Source organism: Fundulus heteroclitus, unplaced genomic scaffold, assembly GCF_011125445.2.
Source record: "Fundulus heteroclitus isolate FHET01 unplaced genomic scaffold, MU-UCD_Fhet_4.1 scaffold_9.2, whole genome shotgun sequence".
NCBI classification, from domain to species: domain Eukaryota; kingdom Metazoa; phylum Chordata; class Actinopteri; order Cyprinodontiformes; family Fundulidae; genus Fundulus; species Fundulus heteroclitus.
The window spans coordinates 856,603-875,833 of NW_023397361.1; the positions used below are offsets into that span (position 1 = coordinate 856,603).

Genomic DNA, 19,231 nt, shown 5'->3' on the forward strand with positions numbered 1-19,231 from the left:
TCAGATAGTTGATGGTTACAAAAAAAGTTTTGGGACATTTAGCATAATGTTAGTGGGGTTTATTTATATGTTTGAGCCTACATGTATAATTATGGCCATGTGTGGATTAGATCACCTGCACATTAATTTCAAACATGGGCACCCAGTTCTTGTTTAAAAAAAAAAAAAAAAGTTGTGTCCACCAAAAAAAAAAAAAAAAAAAATGGAAAAAGCCCAAAATTATTATAAAATGTATGTCAATGATGAGTGAATGTAAGCTTCCGACCAACATGGTCTTAATTTTTTAATCAGCGCATTTAATAGATCCATAAAAGGTCTTAGGACTGCATGTGGGACCGAATAAAGTGGGATTGACGGTGCGTTTAAAGGCTGCAGGAATTATAAATTTCTATCTGTGGTGTCCATTCTGACTGGGAGGTTTTTAATAACCCAAATTCAATAAATAAACGGGGGCGTTGTTTGGATTTGTTTTTTTTTTTCTTTTCTTAAAGGCTTCTTTGTGCTGGAAGATCTAAACCAAACAAACCTTAAATGTGTTTATTTTTAATTAGAGGAGATTTAAGCAGCAGTCGCTTCTCACAACAGCTCATTCAGCTTCCATAAATTACATATTTATACCCACAGCTGTCCTCCATATCTACCTTCAGCTCAAGGCCTTGTCCGCAAACCGCAATCCTTACCGGTTTTTATGTACACATTTGAACATTAAAGGACACGAGACAAACCTGACATGCATGCACACAATCATAACCTTAGTGCTTTTCTCTGGCCTTTCCACGCACACACAGTTCACACACGCACCAATTATCCATGCTTTCAAACATTTTCCCAACAAATACATATTACAATCAGACACCGAGATTAGCACACACGCCGACGTACAACAAAAAAAAGGTACTGTTCAACGAAAATTAGAAAAAAAAAGCTCAGTTCTGAAAAAGCGTCTATGAGCGCTCGTACCTAAAACAAACCAAAACAAAAAATGTACAGGGGGCCTGTTGCTTTGTGCCAGTAGTTTAGACAAAAGGGAGCAGGAAGGTACGCCCCCCGGTGTCACTGCTCCCCCCGCTGTGGAGTTTTTTTAATCTCAGCAGTACGCAGACACTCCTCAGTGAAGCATGTCTCCTCCTGTGACTGGTGGAAGCACGTGGTCTCTGTCTGGTGGGCGAGGGGGGGTGGGGTGGGGGGTGCTTATCGGACGCATGTCAAAAGGTTTTGTTTTTCTGGGGGTGTAGTTACTTCAGTAAATAAAAGGAACATGGTTGATATGAGGAAACAAGTAACACAGTCAGTCACAGGGGAGACCCCCCCCCTGGTTTTAACGGTTAACGTTCGTGTTAAAGTTACGGCCGCGTGCGTCTGGAGGTCTGAGTGGGTGCGAGTCACGCTGAGCTCCAGACGTGGTCTTGTTAAAGCGGGATGGGTGAAGGGTTATGGGGTTAAGTGGTCTCTTTGCCCTGGGTGCCGGTGACCGTTTTGATGGAGCTGAGGGTTCGGTTGAACCAGGTCTTTTTGGCGGCCTGCACCTCGTTGAGGGCCAGACCCAAATGGTGCTCCAGGTCCTGTTCGCAGAGGAAGAGAAAAAAAGAGAAGAAGAAAAAACAAAAACATGAGGAACAGGAGTTCCTGGCATAATTAGAAATAAATATTTCAAAGAAGATTTCGGTTAAAATAGGAAAGTAATCAGTGGAAGATTTTATTAAGTGTCAAAATTCTAAGCATGATATTAGTTCAAGCAATAATCAAAATAATAATACATTTCTAAATGGTGCCTTATAAGATAAGATAAGCTTTATTGATCTTGCATTGGAGAAATTCACATGTCACATCGGCTCAGTAATCAGTAGTCATAGGAAAGAGGAGTCAAGTAGGACGAGGTGCATCAAATATATACACAATGTGTCCTCGTTATACCATGGATGAAAATCAAAAGGAGTAGGTAGAAAAAGCAAAAAGAAAGAAAAAAAAAATACAAAAAGAAATAAGGTCTTCTGTACATTCACTGTGGCTTATACGCGTGTGTATTGACATATATCCGGGTGTGGTAGCTGCAGAAGTCACTTCTTTCATGAATATTGCACAGTGTATTAAATAGAATTGCACATTAGTTATCTCACCTTGCATTATGAACAACAATTTAAAAAACAAGAAGGGCAAAGAATAAAAACGCAAGCAAACAAAACAAGATTATATGAATGCAGGAATAGTTTTGGCATAAGCCAATCTAAACATGGTGGTCCAGTGTGGATAGAAGAGGGCTGAGGTGGACCTGTGCGTAAGGGAAGGTCTCTAAAGTTATGGAGGCGCGCCTTTATAACCAGCTTTAAACGTTAGCAGTAGATGGTCGTATTCTGCCTGGGGGAATCTGGGGGGGGTTCTGCGGGCGACGCTGGCAGCAGAACTATGAACCGATGAAAGCTTATAGAGGAACAAAGAGCGTATTGGTTAGGCCATATAAAAGAAATCCTGGGTCTGCTATTGCTTTGAAGTCAGAACTCAAACTTGGAAAAGACGTTACAAGGGCAGCCAACATGTTATCTTGCTCCCTTTTAAGCTGGAGTTTTTTTTTAAAGAAAGAAGCTCAGCCAAGTTCAGCCTCTTCTACAGCTGACATTTCCTTCGTAGTTGTGGCTGCAGCTGTTTTATTTAGGGGCATCGGGGGAAATACAAATGCAAGCCACACTTTAAAGATCTAATGTGGAAACCATGTTTCACTTCCTTTCAACTTAAGTCATGTACTACTCTGTGCTGCTCCATCACATAAAATCCCAACTAATTTTGGAAAGACTTCCCTGTCATGATGAAGAGGCTCTTGTCTTATTGCTGTCCCTAAGATTTTCAATTATTTCTTGAGCTAACGTCTTTAAAGCTCAGAACAAAATATCAAACGGAGTTAAACGGATCGTGTCCTACAAATCAGAACGGCTAAAGGCAATCATTTAAGTCCCTGATGCGTGCATAGAAACATCAAACTATAACTATGTTTCAGGCCTTAATGCTCGTTCAGATCATGGTGATCATATTAGCGTCTTCATTCCTTAAAATTAGATCAGGTCCGGGTTTTCTTCTTTCTTTAATCATATCTGTTTAGTGGAAAACGCCCCTCTTTGATTTAATGACCCTCTCCTGCAGCAGGCTGATAAAGTAATGTAAAACAGGATCATGGCCTTTTAATTGATTATCTATACGGCTGACACGCCGCGGTAGATAAAGGCAGGTATGCTTGGATAGAAGGAAATGAATATGCACCAACAACCCTGAAGTAAGAGGAAATTAAGCCCCATCCACACGTCAACGGCAGCGCTAACCTCATAAAATAATCTTCTTGGATATCTTATTAAAAGCTGTCAGACGTCTCCTGCTGCCAGAAACACGACTATGGCCTCCATACTGTGACACATCTGTAAGGATTTTGGGTTCAGGGGCAATTAGAGAAGTCGTGCTGGTGGGATTCAGGCTTTGCGATTTAATTTAAGTCGAGGCAACCAAACTTTCTCCAACTTGTTTGGAAAGGGCGTAAGAAAAAAAAAAAATCACACAAAAAAAAAAAAAAACCCAGCAGTAAGTCTTTTTTATTGCTCTGTGACCACATGTGTACACGCGGCTATATTTGAGACCAAACAGCGCGTGTTGCTGTACCTGGATTTTGCACTCGGCCTCCACCAGCTGCAGCTTGGTCTGGGCCAGCTCCAGCTCCATCTCCCTCAGCTGGTTCTTCAGACCCTCCTTCTCCTCGTCGGCCTCCTCCGTCCCGTCGGCGGGCGCGGTGGTCGCCGCGGCTCGCACACGGCCCTCTTTGTTGAAGAGACTGCTGCACTTCTCACAGCCTTCGACTTTGGACTACGGGAGAATTTTAGAGGTGAGAGGGAAATAAAAATTAACAGGGTTCCCACACCTTGGTGAACATCAAATTCAAGGACCTTTCAAGGACTTTCCAGGACTAATTTCCTCAAATTCAAGGACCACACGTGGCGGCATTTACCTACTGTGACCGCTGAATAGGTTATCATATTTTAATACAATGCAAATTCAATAAAAGACTAAACGACATAGAAGTTGTTGGGTCAGAAGCAATGCACGAAAGTGGACTTAATTAGAGCCTACATTGATATTGATCATATTCATAGCCTACATTTATATCCACAGTACATGGCTATGCCATACTACATTACATATAAGATGTACATTAGCCTACCGTTTCATGGAATTTTATGGAAAAAAGTGCAGCATTGAGATGTTCAGAATTATATCAATTTGTTTCACTTACTTTCATCTTTGATTAAGCTAGTTTTTGACTTTGACTCTGAAAAGTCGCTAAATATAGCGACAAAGTCGCTGAGTTGGCAACACTGCGTGAATGTAACCTATTGGACGCACGAAGGCCTAAACCGTAGCCTACCAACTAACGAAGAAGAGCGAACGTACTTTTGCAAATTAAAAGTCTGCGGAATCAACATAATTTTAAAAGATCGTGTGGTAGTAAAATAATGATACATGAGTCGTCAACCGTGTGAACTTTCAACCCCACAAAAAAATTCAAGGACTTTCAAGGACAAGGTGTTTTTTTTGGCTGTTTTCAAGAACTTTCAAGGGCCTTGAATTTATTTTTTCAGATTCACAAACCTTCAAGGTTTTCCAAGACCCGTGGGAACCCTGAATGAAACCGCGAGAGGGCAAAAGTGACTCCGTAACAGGTCATTCTTGCTTTCTGAGTTTACATTCGAACGCAGAGCTTCATATAAGTGTGCCACAACGTTTACGTCTCTTAGTCGCAACAGCACTTCAGAAATAAGTCTTTCAGTACAACATTGCAGCTTTAAACTCTGATATGATTAAAATGCAGCACAATTATAGATAAGAGCTAATGAGGCGACGGAGCGTTAGGCTGGAATTACTTCTCGAGCATCACTGGCAAGCTTTGTTAGTGTCTTATTACAAATTCCCATGAACATATGATGTATTATATCACTTAAAACCGCAATTTGTATGTGCCGAATATTCTGTTTTTCTGTTAGTCAGGACGAACAGATAGATGAACAAAAAGGCAGGATGGAAACATTGATAGAGGGATGAACAGACAGATGACAGAGAGAGACGGTCAGATGGATTTTGACAAAAGCGAAATTGTTGGAGCCAGATGGGCTGATGATGCTCAAAAGATATTTTTAAAGAAAAGCATACATAAAAAAAAAAGCCAGTGAGCTGCAGATGTGTGGATGAAAACGCTTGATGAGGAAAATAGTGGTTGGACATGATAGAAAGGAAACAGTAGCTCAAAAAAAGAGTCAAGGGATGCAGAAAACAATATTTGAACAACAAGCCACACCTGTCAGCTAACAACAGGAGACCGAGGCTACAGTCCACACAGACCACAGGATCTGAGAAATGGTTTTTGCCTGGTCTTAGGGCTGGCCGACACATCGATTTAATCGATTCATTCAAACTGATATTTTTTTTAAGATTTAATTTTTGGAAAAATCAGGATTTTATTTTGCCGATTCACTCTTTTGGGCTTTCATGAAGAGAACCGCATGCAATGCTGGGTATATGTTTAGGAAAATTTACAAATACACTGCCTGGCCATAAACAGTCACCACCAAAAAAAACAGAAGGTCACACTGTCAAATATTTCGTTAGACCTCCTTTAGCTTTGATTACAGCGCGCATTCGCTGTGGCGTTGTTTCAATAAGCTTCTGCAATGTCACAAGATTTATTTCCATTTATGGCCGCGCCATCAGGTAAGAAAAAATCCATCGATGTAATAACCTGGCCCTTCAGTATATTCAGGTAGTCAGCTGATCTCATTCTTTGAGCTCATACGGTTGCTGAACTAGGACCTGACCAACCGCAGCAACCCTAAATCATAGCGCTGCCCCCACAGGATTGTACAGTAGGCACTAGGTATGATGGGTACATCACTTCACCTGCCTCTCTTCTTACCCTGATGTGCCCATCATGCTGGAACAGGGTAAATCTTCCAGTTTTTAATAATGCGATGGATAGTTCCTAACCCAATTTTGGTAGTTCCTGCACTCTCCTTAGATGTTTTCTCTGCTTGATGCATGCCAATGATTTGACCAACATCTCTTCCACCACAACGGGATGTGTCGTTCGACGTTGTTGTTTAAGAAATAAGAAGCAACCAGTTGGGGTTAAACAACTTGCTACCAGCTGTAGCCGTACCCATTTTCTTAGCTAAATCCAGGTGACAACTTTTTTTTTTGGCCAGGCAGTGTTTTGTAAAGATGAAAACTTTTTTTTTTACCATAATACGAGGCACTTTAATTAGTTTGAAGTTATACAAGTAAAGTGAAGCACTGCAAAAAGGGAACTAAAAGTAGGTAAAATTTTCTTGAAATTAGTGTATTTCTCCTTGATTTGAGCAGGTAAATAAGATGATTTGAGAATGGAATAAGATTTTTGCACTTAAAATAGGAACAACTCATCTGCATCATCTTATTTCAAGTGAATATATCTAATTATCTTATTTTATGCAACAACGGTTTGTGCTGCTGCTGGTGGTGATATAATTGGATGGGGGCTCTTTTTCTAGTACCAATTAAGCAAACCTAAGGATTGTTGTCCAGCACGTCTATCCCTTATTCCCTTTATGACCACAGTGGTCACACCTCCTGGTGACTTCTTCCAACACGATTATTGCACAATGTCACCACAGCTCAGTCCAATAGATCACCTTTGGGATGCGGTCGGTCACGGATGGACAACTGACAACATTTCCAACGATCTGAGACATGTTGCAACGCGTTGTTGAATTTATGCTACAAAATGGGGTCCAACTGGGTACCAGCAAAGTGTGCCTAATAAAGTGGCAGATGAGAGCATACTTTAATAAATAAAGTTAAAGCCTGAGAAAAAAAAAAAACCTCCATCTTGTCCTTGGTGCAATAAACTTTTTCAGGAGATGTCGGGCAGCCCTGACGGAGCTCTCTGCCAACATGGCCGTCCTCCCAGCGTCAGTGTGAGCTAAAAGTCAGCGAGCCATGTGTGCAAGTGCTGGAAGTCAGGTGTCTGGCTACGGCTGCTTGGCCAAAGTCCACATTCTTTCCCACAAAGCTTTGATTTTTGTGCCAGGGAAGACAAAGCTAGGGCAGCACACATCTCCGTGTACCTGCCAAGTCGAGGGTGAAAGAGAAAAACGATTGTGTCCCTTTCAGCTCCTTCAGGTTTACTCAGACAAAACGGCTTGATACTGTCACCCTTTAAGGGATGTGGGAGCCAAATACACTCCAATTACCCTGCTCCTGAATTCACAAATATTTTCGAAAGCAGACAACATCTGTAAATACTTGAAGGCCCCCCAGATCTGTAAAGAGGCTTTTGCATTAGGCTGAGTGAACGTCTAGGTTAGCTGGGACCTAACCGCGTAGAGAATCGTCTAAACAGCTGCTGCCGGTAAACGTACAGGGTCCGTAACACGGCTAATCGTTGTTGGAGCTCTGTCAGGGAATCTGATCATCCTGCTTGTTCGTTCATTGCAGCAAACTGGCCGATTAAACAAGAAGAATAAATTGACAACACAAAGCAAACTAAATGAATGTGATGCTAAACTTTTCCTCTTATGCTGAGGGTCTGTCATGCGGAAACACACCTTGAAAGCCTCTCCATTCTAACCAGAAGTGGTTCACCACCAACAAAGCAGCAGCTAGCCAAACAATGAGGTATGTGCAAGGGATTTTTAGCATAAAGCTACACAGTAGATTAATATTATCTGGGAATTTTATATATAAGAGAAGACAAAAAAAAAAAAAAAAAGCCTGAAGGATCTGAAAAGTGAGCCGAGAGACGCCTCAAGCTTGTATCTGATCATCTGCTTTATGCTCAGTTTTTAACAAATAGCCTTTGGAAATCACCCAAGTTTTACTAACTCTGCTATCGTTGGCATTTTCTTGACTTGAAACAGAAGAAATGAGAATAGCTGCTTTGCTTGACATTAGAAAAATCATGTAATGAAGATACTGTGATGATTATACCTGCAGTGATAAGTCTCTTTGCTTTCTCAGCTGTGCCTCTAACACTCTCTGATCTCTGATAGCATCTGTGTTAAGTGTGAAACTCTCTAAAAAAGGGCCTAAAAATAGGACTGGGATGCAGTGAGGCCTCTTAATACTTGGAATATATTATCAAACTATTTTTGCATTCCAAACAAGTCCTTATATTTGGGCACACTGATTGTGTGACGACGGTATATTGTGCAGACTTTCAGGCATCCTACACATCTTTCATGCAAAAATTCCTTCATTTTCCAGACGTGAGTTTTCATTCCTTGATTTCCATTTAAAGTATAAAATACAAAAGCTTAGGAATGATCTATATCAGATATTTCTACAGTGGGCAGGCTTTAAATATGGAAGCTGAAACAACCAGAAACTAGATGAATGGATGGACAAGAAGAAAGGAAGGAATGTGCAAGCGATTGAACGAACGGAGAAAGGAACTAACAAATAAAAAGGATGACACTGAAAGAAATGAAGGCAGTACATGAGAAATAAAGAAAGGATCCACCCAAGAAAGACAGGGAGCTCAGACTTAAATAAGACAAGAATGCAAACACAAGGAAAGATGGGAGAAAGGACATATGTAAGAAAGGAAAGGACAGCTAGAAAGGAGGTAGGACTCAAGGGACAAAGGTAGGTCACATGGGAGGAAGGTACGTAGGACATGGGGGAAGTAAATAAAGGAAGCACACAAGGACAGAAAGGGAGGCAGAGCATTAGGAAAAAGCGTAGAAAGGACCCAAGAAAGATAGAGAGGTAGGACACGAGGAAAACAATAAAGAAAGCACAAGGAAACAAGGGAGGGAACACAGGTAGGACATTTGTAAGAAAGAACAGACCAAGAGGAGTTAGGACACAATGCAGGAAGAAAGGACATAAGGGAAGAAGGTAGGTAGGACATAGGGGAAGTAAATAAGGAAAGGATACAAGGAAGGACACAAAGAAAGGAAGCAGGGCACAAGAAAAGTGAAATGGAGGGAAGAAGAAAGGTGGGGAGGGAGGAATGACAAAAAGGGACAAATAGATGCAAGATGTAGACAACGAGGTAGGGAATATAGTCTTAAAAAATATATATATTATTCCTTGCTTTTATTTTCATTTTGAAATATTGAAAAATTCCATCTTTTTCCAGATTGTTTATTTTTCTTAACAACGTGACGCTAACAAAGGGCCCAAAGACCTGATTTAAATTGTGTTCTTTACTATATATTTTGGTGATTATAAAAAACAAACAAACATAAGTTTATACTTGAAATTGGTCGGCATCATGTGGCCTGACACAAAGTCCTTTAGAAAGGTCCTGTTACAAGACATATGTTGAAGATCAGCAAAAGAAAAAGGCCTCAAAGTCCTTTTTTTTGAAGAACTGATGCTTAAGTTCGTCCACTTTAGAATTAAACTCCCTCTTTAACCAGAAGAGGTTTGACCGAGCATCTGCTTGCGTTCGCAGCGTTTTTTTCCAACATCTGTGCGTGAACTCACTCTGATTTTCTCCAGTTCTCCTCGAGTGGCCGTCTGCTGCTTCTCCAGTCGTTCACTCAGCTGGGAGCAGATCTGTAGGAAACACAAGGCCAAGTTATTTTCTTTTCCTGTAGAAATTAGTTTACTTCATATGTGTTTTTTTCAGGCCCCCTCTCTATCCTGCAAAATAAGGTACAAAACTAAAACACATACAGAAACCTAAGGTGGTATATTATGACCGTGGACAGATTATTATCAAGAACTACTCCAAGAAACCATCCTTTACCCCTGGATATTGCAGGACGACTTCCTAAATTCATGTGCCAAAAAAAAAAAAAAGAAAAATGAATATGACTGCATCATCTGCGTATCTAATAAGCCTCTGCTTGCCTGGTTGCTATGATAGTTAGTGATACACAGAATATGTCACGGGGGAACAAGAGCTCTGGTGAACCAGTGGAAAAGTACACATGATGGAAAAAGAGTTTACTTACACACAGGCAACTTCCAGTAAAAAAAATAAAAATAAAAAATCTAAATCCATTCCACAAGATTAAAGTTAACAGAACAGCATATATTCCTCTTTTTTACATAGTGACATATAATGTGTTGTTCATCTAAATAAAAGAACGGCTGTGTAATCATAGAGTAACATACAACATGCTACTAATAAGTAAGAAAATGGATAATTTAGCCACGTTCAGGCAAGTTTTGTGTTTCTGGTGATCGTAACAGTGCAAATTTGTGAGTAAACTAAATTTCTAAATGACGATTTACAGATTATTTCACAGTGTTTCTCTTACTTATCTCTGTTTGTGGCCCTTTGTAACTCATTCTGTGAAGTTCATCCTCGGAGGTATATTTTGTAACTCAAGTGTTTTTCAATTTTTCAAACATTGTCGAAAAAACTAAAGCAAGAGAACAACTTGCAGGGTGTTTCAGACAAATCAAATCCGGTTTATCCTAAATATCTGCTATTTAGTGAGCGGTAAAGAGAGTCAATTTTTTCCATAAATGTTTGAATTTAGATGCTTTTGATTTCAGATTTTAAATATTTTTTTCCATCCAGTAATCTCCTCTGTAATTGGCTCTCAGTTGTTTTAGTTTCTAAGTGTTGCTGCTCAGCCAGTTCCTTGTAATGTCTTTCATGAAGCTTCATCACCTTAAAGAGGAACACACGCATTGCTCTAACTACATTCTTAGGCAGCAAATGGCAGGTATAAAAACTGAGTTTGATTATAAATGTTAAACTTTATAACCTGTCCAAGTATCATGACTATAGTCTCAAAATTAGCATATTTTTACACAGGTCCAACAAATTGAGGGAATGGTTGGTACTGATCTAGACGTACAGCTTTCACCATTGTTGTGGTGATTTTAAATGTTTGCTTTTAACACAGGGGAACTAAAGAAGTCAAATTTTTCCAGTTGAATTTTCCCCAGCTTCTGGAGGTAGTGGAGGTGTGTTGCGACAAGCAGATCCAATGCCACTCTCATCCTCTGGGCTTTAAATCCCTGTGGGGTTAACAGGTTCTGGTTTCATCGGATGTTGACCTGTAAGTAAGCAGGTTATGCCTTACTTTGGTCTCTATTCCTGCTACCTGCACTTTCCTGCGTGTTTTTATGTCTCTTTATTTACAGATCCTCAATCTCTCTAATCAGTGTCCTGTCTTTTTTCCCTCATTTGAACAGTTATCTACTCGTCAGCTCAAATCTGAACCATTTTATCTTTAATGTTTTGGGGGGATTTTTAGTTTTTTGTCTCAGGATGAGGAGCTCAGACTTACATCACACCATTTTGTGTTTTTCCTTACTGCTATCTTCATGGTCAAAGCACTTTTTTTTCCTCCATCCTTTAGATGTTTTCTGTATTTAGTGGATAGGCTGAGAGGGACATGGTGAGGAGAACAATGTGTTCTGATGGGATTTAAAGCCGGTGTACGATGGGGTTCTTGTCAGTCTAATGGCACGGACTATGATGGCTGCACCATCTGCGAGCAACCTGTCCAGGATTATTTTACTCATTAAAATTCTGGATGAACAAGGTACTTTGCTTTATTTTTATCGCCTGACAGATATGTGTTTTTTTCCCCCCCACACGCATCACACTAATTAGATTTCTTTCCTTGTTTTATATTTGCAACTAAACATATTTTTCTTTCTAGAACTTTGTCAAGCCCTTCAAATGCATTTTATTTTTTAATAAATTATCCCACCCTGCAGTAAATATTTAACATGAAACCTCTTTTCGTTTAGTGGCACATCTATAAGGCATGTATAAATATAAAGTACACATTTTGGGAGAACATATTATTTTGCAAGCTTTATAATCCAGGGTGCCCATTCTTTATGTCAAAATCTAATGTTTTTCCAACATCCAATTTCCAGAATTATGCCAGTATAAATGCAAAAGTTCAGTTTGAAGAGAAGAATACACAGATGGATGCTGAAACAATAGATAGATGGACGGCTGTCCAACCCTTTAGGTTTCATCTAAAGGATGAAACCTTTAGAAAAAGGTACAGGCAATTAAATCTCTACTAATATTATTTTTCCTTTTCTCTGTTTAGCAAGACCTGCAAAATAGTTTGATATAAAAAAAACTTTGTTCTATAGGTTTCCTGTTTATCTTATATTTAATTTTAAGATTAACGCCACCAACAAAAGAAAATCCTTGAACAAGGAATATTTTAACCGTCCTTCAGATAAGGCTGTGCCCTGATTTTAGGTCTATGGGAATTGATTTAAATGTAATGATAGTAGAATCCCCAATGCATGCAGGAGTACCTGGATTCCCCGTGTCTACACCAACTCTGCTCCGACATAACCTACAATGCACCACTTGATGCTGTTCTTAGCGCCGCCAATAACAGACATTTCTCTGTCCTCTTGTGCTGGAGCGCCAATTAGCACACAAAGCTGTTTTGGCTCCTATCCTGCAAAAGAAACTTGGCAACCACAGGCAGTGGGGGGAAAAAAAAAAAAAAAAGGAAAATACTATTTGAAGAATAAATTTGAGGTTATCTGGGTAGGAAAACAATACGGGTTATTTTGGGACACTCCTCAGCTTGTCAATCCCAGCAGACTGAAAGCTGCCGTCTTCCCTCCGTTTCCCTCTCCTTCAACAGACTCTTAATTTTCTCTTTCCTCCATCTCTCAACCCCTTTTACTTCCTGTCATATAGCAAACTATTTTTGACAGGGCCCCATTTTCACAGTTGGCTCTGCTCAGCACAGCCCTCAGCAGCACGCTTCCTATCTGAAGCTGCTTTCACACACTACACACACACACAGTCTGCTCTCTGTTGTCAATCTGAGATTACTGCCATTATTTTTAGACTCAGGTGAATATAGGGTCTCGTTCTGAATGAGTCTTTCTTCTATTTCTGTGTGCCTTCAGAGGGTGGCCCACGAGGATCGACTGCTGCATAAGATCGCTGCACTGATGGTAATAGTACTTGATTTGGACAAGTTTATATTTAAACATTAAGTGACAGATCTGAAGAGAAATTGAGGCAGATGGAACCTAAAATATGCTCACATGCTCGGTCATCAAAATCTAGGTTCAGCTGAGGGCTGGTTATATAAAAATATGGGTATTTTGTTACTTCACAAGCTTGATAAATGAATAAAAACTGAATGCTGTATCATGTTTTAAAGTATTTATAGGTGTTCTTGTGGCTCTGAAAACCAAATTTAAGACCATAAAAAAATGTCTATCTCTAGACCCGCATGGCCAGTGACTAGGGTGGAGGGTCACCCTCTAACAAACTTGTGGAAGAAGATTCTCTGGTCAAGTGAGACCAGATAATTAGTTTTTTTTTTTGGCCTACATGTAAAAAGCTACATATGGCTTTTTGCCATACAGCACACTGGATATTTTGGCAGCCTAAAGTTGTGATGATTCATCTAGGACAGAGTTGATGGGGGGGAATGAATGGAGAATGGAGATTCTGGAAGAAACCCTTTTTGGAGGCTCCAAATACCTTAAAACTGGGGTAGGAGTTCTCCTTCCAGCAACAACAACAACAAAAACAACACAACCGTAAACATCCGGCTAAAGCTACAATGAAATGGTTCAGATCAAAGCATTTTCATATTTTCGATTGGCTGAATCAAAGTCCAGGCTAAAACCCAATTGAAAATGCGTTAACATACCTTTTCACAGATACTCTCACAAAGAAGAATTGACAAAAACATATCTCTAGGCTAACACAACCGAAAAGCTTGCTGCAAAATCAGATTCTTTAATGCATTATTTCCAGATGCTGGATATGAATTTATGCTGCCATTTTGTCTAAACCTTTCATTATCCATGACTTATCTGATATGCTCGTTGGTCTTTATGATGCTCTTTATTCAATTTTCCAACAATATTATGGTCCCTTCACAGAGCAGCGATATTTATACTGAGCGTAAAATCACATGCTGTTTACTAATATATAACAAAAATCAATGCTTACAAATTGATGCTACACTTAAAAAAAATATTTGCAAATCATTTTGCAAACCATAAATTATTGACCTTCCCTTTAAAAATAATAAATTAAAAAATATCCCAATTTTCTACTTTGTGTTTGCTGTTGACATAAAACTCCAACAATATCATTGAACTTCAAGGTTATAAAACGACAAAGAGCCTTTCAAGCGAATAACTTACAATCTAGTCTAACAATAAAAAAATATGATACATGTAGCCACCATGGATTTGCTGATGCCAATTGAGTGAAGTATGAATCTTGATGATTATGCTGCTCTGGCCTAGTTTAAATACAAAAACATGGCAACAAGACACAAGCGGAGCTTTGTGTTGAAACTCTTTTCTTCTTATTATTGTTTTGCTTCTGAGATTTAAGTGAGATGAAAAAAAGCCAAACATTCATACACTGAGTTACTGCTATATGAAATCTGCCAACTGCTGGCAGCTTCTGCTCTCTAGATATTTCCTTCTGTGCTGGTAAACATTATGAGTTATTCCTCTTGGGTCACTGTCAATCTTTATTCCAGTTCAGCCTGAAGCCATTTGATATTCAAATGCATGTGTTTTTCTGGCTCCTTGGCACTTTGACAAAGCGACACCATATATTAAATCATATTGCGGGACAGTTTGCTGATAATAATTCCACTATTATTTTTGTAAATATGTGAAAAACGGAGCATTAAGACAACAAAAGCAGATCGTCCTGCAGAAGCTGAGGTGAAGCTTAACCAGACTAAAGACGTTCAGGAGAGTAAATCAATAAACTGCTACAAAAAAAATAAGTCAAAAGAAAACAATACTTTAGGAATTGTCAGGTTAAACCTAAAATTTTAGATGTTGTAAATGGCATTAAGATGGAGGGTGACTGAACATAACATACTAAAGCTCCTGATGCTCAAATCCTGATGCATAAATTAACTGTTGACAGAAGCATTAGCGCCATCTGAGGCCACACAGGAGTATTACATCTATGGAAATTTTCATTTCACAAATAACACAAGATAGTGATTTTATTGCTGGTTATGGTAAACTGTATTTCAGGATATTTGTTGACCAAATATAAAAAAAAAGCCAACCATCTGTAGAATATGTACTTTTATTAAAACAAATCTGACCTCCTTGAATGATTTTCTTTTAGGACATCTCTAAAAGAAAAGGTTTCCCCCCTCCTAGGCTTTTTATGAATTTTTTACATTCCAACTTGTAATTTAAATGTTTTTCAATCTTATTTCATGTGATGGATATTCATAAAATAGTTTAAGTTGGTTAAGTGAAAGGAGAAAAATATATATGAAAAAAAAGGTTTAAAAAATAAAAACTGAAAATTGGTCTCGCTATGAAACTCCTAAAAAGTTATGGTGCAACCCTTTACAAAGTCACATAGTTAGTGAAGTGAAGTCCACCTGTGTGCAATATAAGTGTCACATGATCTGTCAGTATATAAACACACCTTTTCTGAAAGGCTCCAGTGGCTGCAGCACTACTGAGCAAGAGACACACCATGAAGACCAACCCAAAGTTGTTGGGAAGTACAAGACAGGGTGAGGTTCCAAAAAATATCTAAATCCTTGATGCTTTTCCCAGACCATCAATATTGTGGTGAACAGGATCTGTTCACCACAATATGCTTTACAATTCCTACAGCTGAACTTTATGGAAGATTGGTCAGAAAAAAACATTATTTAGTCTTAAAAACTAGAAGGCCTGTTTTAAGTTTGCTAAAAGGCATGTGGGTGACTCCCCAAATGTATGACTGAAGGTGCCCTGGTCAGAATAAAATGGCCATAAAATAATACATCTTCAAAGTTTCAGGCATGTTCTGTAAATACAACGGTGTAAACTCTTAAACAATCTTTTTTAATTCAAATTTGTGAGGCAACAAAACATGAAAAATGCCAAGGGAGGTGAATACTTTTGCAAGGCACTGCAAGGACCATATAACATTCCCAAATTTCTTGACGCTATTCTTTGAATAGGTTGGGCTTTCTTGTCTTTTGCAGATATATTTTGTTGTTTAAGATAAATTTTGAAAAAACTAAACAAAAACAAAAACAAAAAAAACCCCACTTGTAGCAAAAGAGAAATTAATGATTAACGATCAAAACTTTTGCACACAACCGATTTGCCATTTTTATAATGTTCTCCATCATAAAAAAACTGATTTGTGTTGATGTGTCTTTTATGAGGCCTTGAAACCATCTGTCACCAAGTTTAAAAGTTTGTAACCAAGACATAAATCACAAACTATTTTCTGAGCACCAAGTATTCAAAACACGTTTCAAGAAAGCTGGAGCGAAAGCTGGGTGACAGTTTACAGTTTCACTTCCCTAAAAACTCTTCAAGCCCCCTGTGACAAGAGACACGCTCTAGTAAAATGATTTTAAGAAAAACTTTGGTTTTTCAGTTATTCTAAGCTCCTTCCTGGAATAAATTTACTCTTAAGTAATAAAGAGAAAAATACGTAAGGTTTGCAGTTTGTACCTGTTTGTATTCTCCAATAATAGAACCGTTCTTCTTTATCTCTGACTCTGACTTATCAAGCTCCCTTCGGCACATTTCTTTCAGCTGTGGAGAGAAAAAACACAAACGCAGACATGGTTAGGTGGTTATAAATGGTAAAACTAAATGAAACAGGCAAACTCAGAGGCCCCACAAAGCATATGACTGCCAGAAAATGTACAGAAGTTGGAGAGAAGTATCAGCACACTGCAAAAACAGAACTAAAAATAAGTCAAATTTTAAGATGATCTGCCAATGGAGTCAGTATTTTCACCCCTAAAATAAGATAATTAGACATCCTGCACTTGAAATAAGATGATAGAGATGAGTTGTTCCTATTTTAAGTGTAAAAATCTCATTCCATTGGCTAATCGTCTTATTTACCTGCTAAAATCAAGGACAAATGCACCAATTTCAAGAAGATTTGACTTATTTTTAGTTTTGTTTTTGCAGTGCAGACCCGAGGCTGGTGGGCAACATTCTGCCCTGAACACAACCGCTGCTCTAACACATAAATCACTCCGTGTTACACCTGCACACTCCACACCGCAGAAGACGTTTGGAGGACAGGTACAGAGGGCGGCGGGTCGGTCTGTTCTTCTCCAAGCCAGAAAAAAAAAAAAACAACATACACCCAACACTGACAGTTTTCACGGTAAATGGTTGGAAGTGACTTTAAAGAATCCACAACTATGAAGGAAAACCTTGAAGTTTTTTTAGTGGCATGGCAAGAAAAAAAAAAACAGAGATTCTGAAATTTAACATCTTGGTAAACATTGTTATTCTTAAATAAATGAGTGAATACGCTCCTTAAGGAGTGGGCGAATATAAAGACACACTGGATGTATTATTGAAAGGCTGACATGTGAAGAGACTGACAGTGAAATAAAAAAAAACATATAGTCCTATCTTTAAAGAAAACTGTAATGGTTTAGACAACAACTGAGGTCAATAAGATCAGGAGGATTACACCTGAATGAAGAATAGACAGCTTACTTTTAAAATCAGCTGACATTGTTTCTGGTGTTGATTACAACCTGCAGATCTTAACTCTCATCTATTTATAAACACAATTTCCCACAATTCATCATCTAACTTCTTCGTCAGGCGATAATGACAGGAGAATTAGGTGCAATCGCTTTCATAGCTCTAACAAAATTAAAAGGAGTGAAACTATTTTTCCAATGTAAGCTTCTCTTCTCTGCCTTCCTGTTAAATCCAGAATATATAATAAAACATTCTTACATTAATACTCTGAATCAACAAGCTCCAGCTTATATTTAAGATGCACGTACCCAAAAGAGAACTTTGGTGGCTGAATTTTCCTCTCTATTTTCTAATACATTTCATTTATGGATTAGTGAAAATTTACTTTATGTGCTCTCCATTTGTTTTCCCCATAGAAGAAAGCACCCCTGACTCAGTGCCTCTGTATTAATTATTTGAAAGGTGTGTGCGTGTGAGAATCTAAAAATACAGACACGCCGACCCTCCAAGATCGAAGTTTTGACACCCCTGCCATAGAAGGTATGCCTGGCCCAGTCATTCTTTCTGTAGCAGCGTATCTTTTCTTCATGGTGTCTTTGATGGAGCTTTACTGAGAGTTTACAGATGCATCTCAATAATCCAGGTGGAAAAAAGAAAGTTGAGTAAAGTGAACCCTCCTTATAACATGGTTCACCTTTGCTGTTTCATGAATTTTTTTGGTGCATTTTTAATGCAGCGTATGAACACGCATTATGTTCTGTGTCCTGATTGGATAAGGGACTGTAGACTGATGTCAATCAATCTCCTCCGTGCTTCGCCTCTGTACAGTACAGAATGCGTTTGGCTTGGGAAATTTACGTTTATAAAATTTAAAGTTTTTTTTCCCCCTCTTTATGACAAATGTTTTAACTGATGCAACTTGTGTTCTTGTGCAACTTATAGTCCAGAAAATCAGGTAGGATATCTGGACGGGTTCTTCTTTGTTGAAACATTTCTCTTCTCCAAGGGACTTCTTCAGTCTGACGAGTGAACGGTAAACTCAGCTTTATAAGCAGCGCCTTTCCATAGTGGATCAACAAGTTAAATGGTGAGAATCAAAACTGGTTGCTCACATGCAAAAAAAAGACCATCGGGCTAACAACCCATTGTTGGTGCTCTCTTAGCCACTTATTGTTCACAGGGGGCTTAGTCATACTCGCAATAACAGCATTGTAAGAGGCCTCCGCTCCTGTTTAACGACGTACGATTCCTCTTTAGAAAAATGGCCTCCATTATTTCTATCAAAGCAACGCTCTTCCCTATCCAGGATGAGAACATCTTCATCACTGGAGTGGCCGCTGGCTTGCAGAAGAATGTAAACCATCGAATCTTGGCCTGATGATGAAGAGCAACACCATCAGGCCAAGATTTGGTCAAGATTGAGCTCTTTTCTTTTCCTTCCAAGTTCAATTTTTGTCTCCTTCCTGTCCGCTCAACCCCTCCAACTGAATCTGGTTCTAATAGTAATAGTAATATCATCTTTATTGTCATTGAAACATACATTGAAACATACATTACAATGAAATTTGTTCTCTGCTTTTAACCCATCACTCTTGGGGAGCAGTGAGCTGCCATGTGCGGCGCCCAGGAAGCGTTCTGGGGTTAAGGGTCTTGCTCAGGGACCCAGAGTGCAGGCTGTGGGGATCGAACCGGGTACTTGCATCCTTCTCTGAGTGCAAGTGCACTGCTCTAACCACTAGGCCATCACTCCCCAAAAAAATTAGGAACGCTTCACAAATTTGCGTGTCAT

General features: G+C 39.0%; 1 protein-coding gene across 1 annotated transcript in view; it reads right to left on the reverse strand.

The window, feature by feature from the left end:
* Positions 1 to 468: 468 nt before the first annotated feature.
* LOC118556384 (rab GTPase-activating protein 1-like) overlaps positions 469 to 19,231 on the reverse strand; it is a gene marked incomplete at its 5' end in the record, with an annotated part of 31,282 nt that continues 12,519 nt past the window's right edge. The window contains 4 exon segments of the mRNA XM_036134698.1: positions 469 to 1,562; positions 3,640 to 3,840; positions 9,499 to 9,570; positions 16,438 to 16,521. Coding sequence (XP_035990591.1) covers positions 1,440 to 1,562; positions 3,640 to 3,840; positions 9,499 to 9,570; positions 16,438 to 16,521 — 480 coding nt within the window.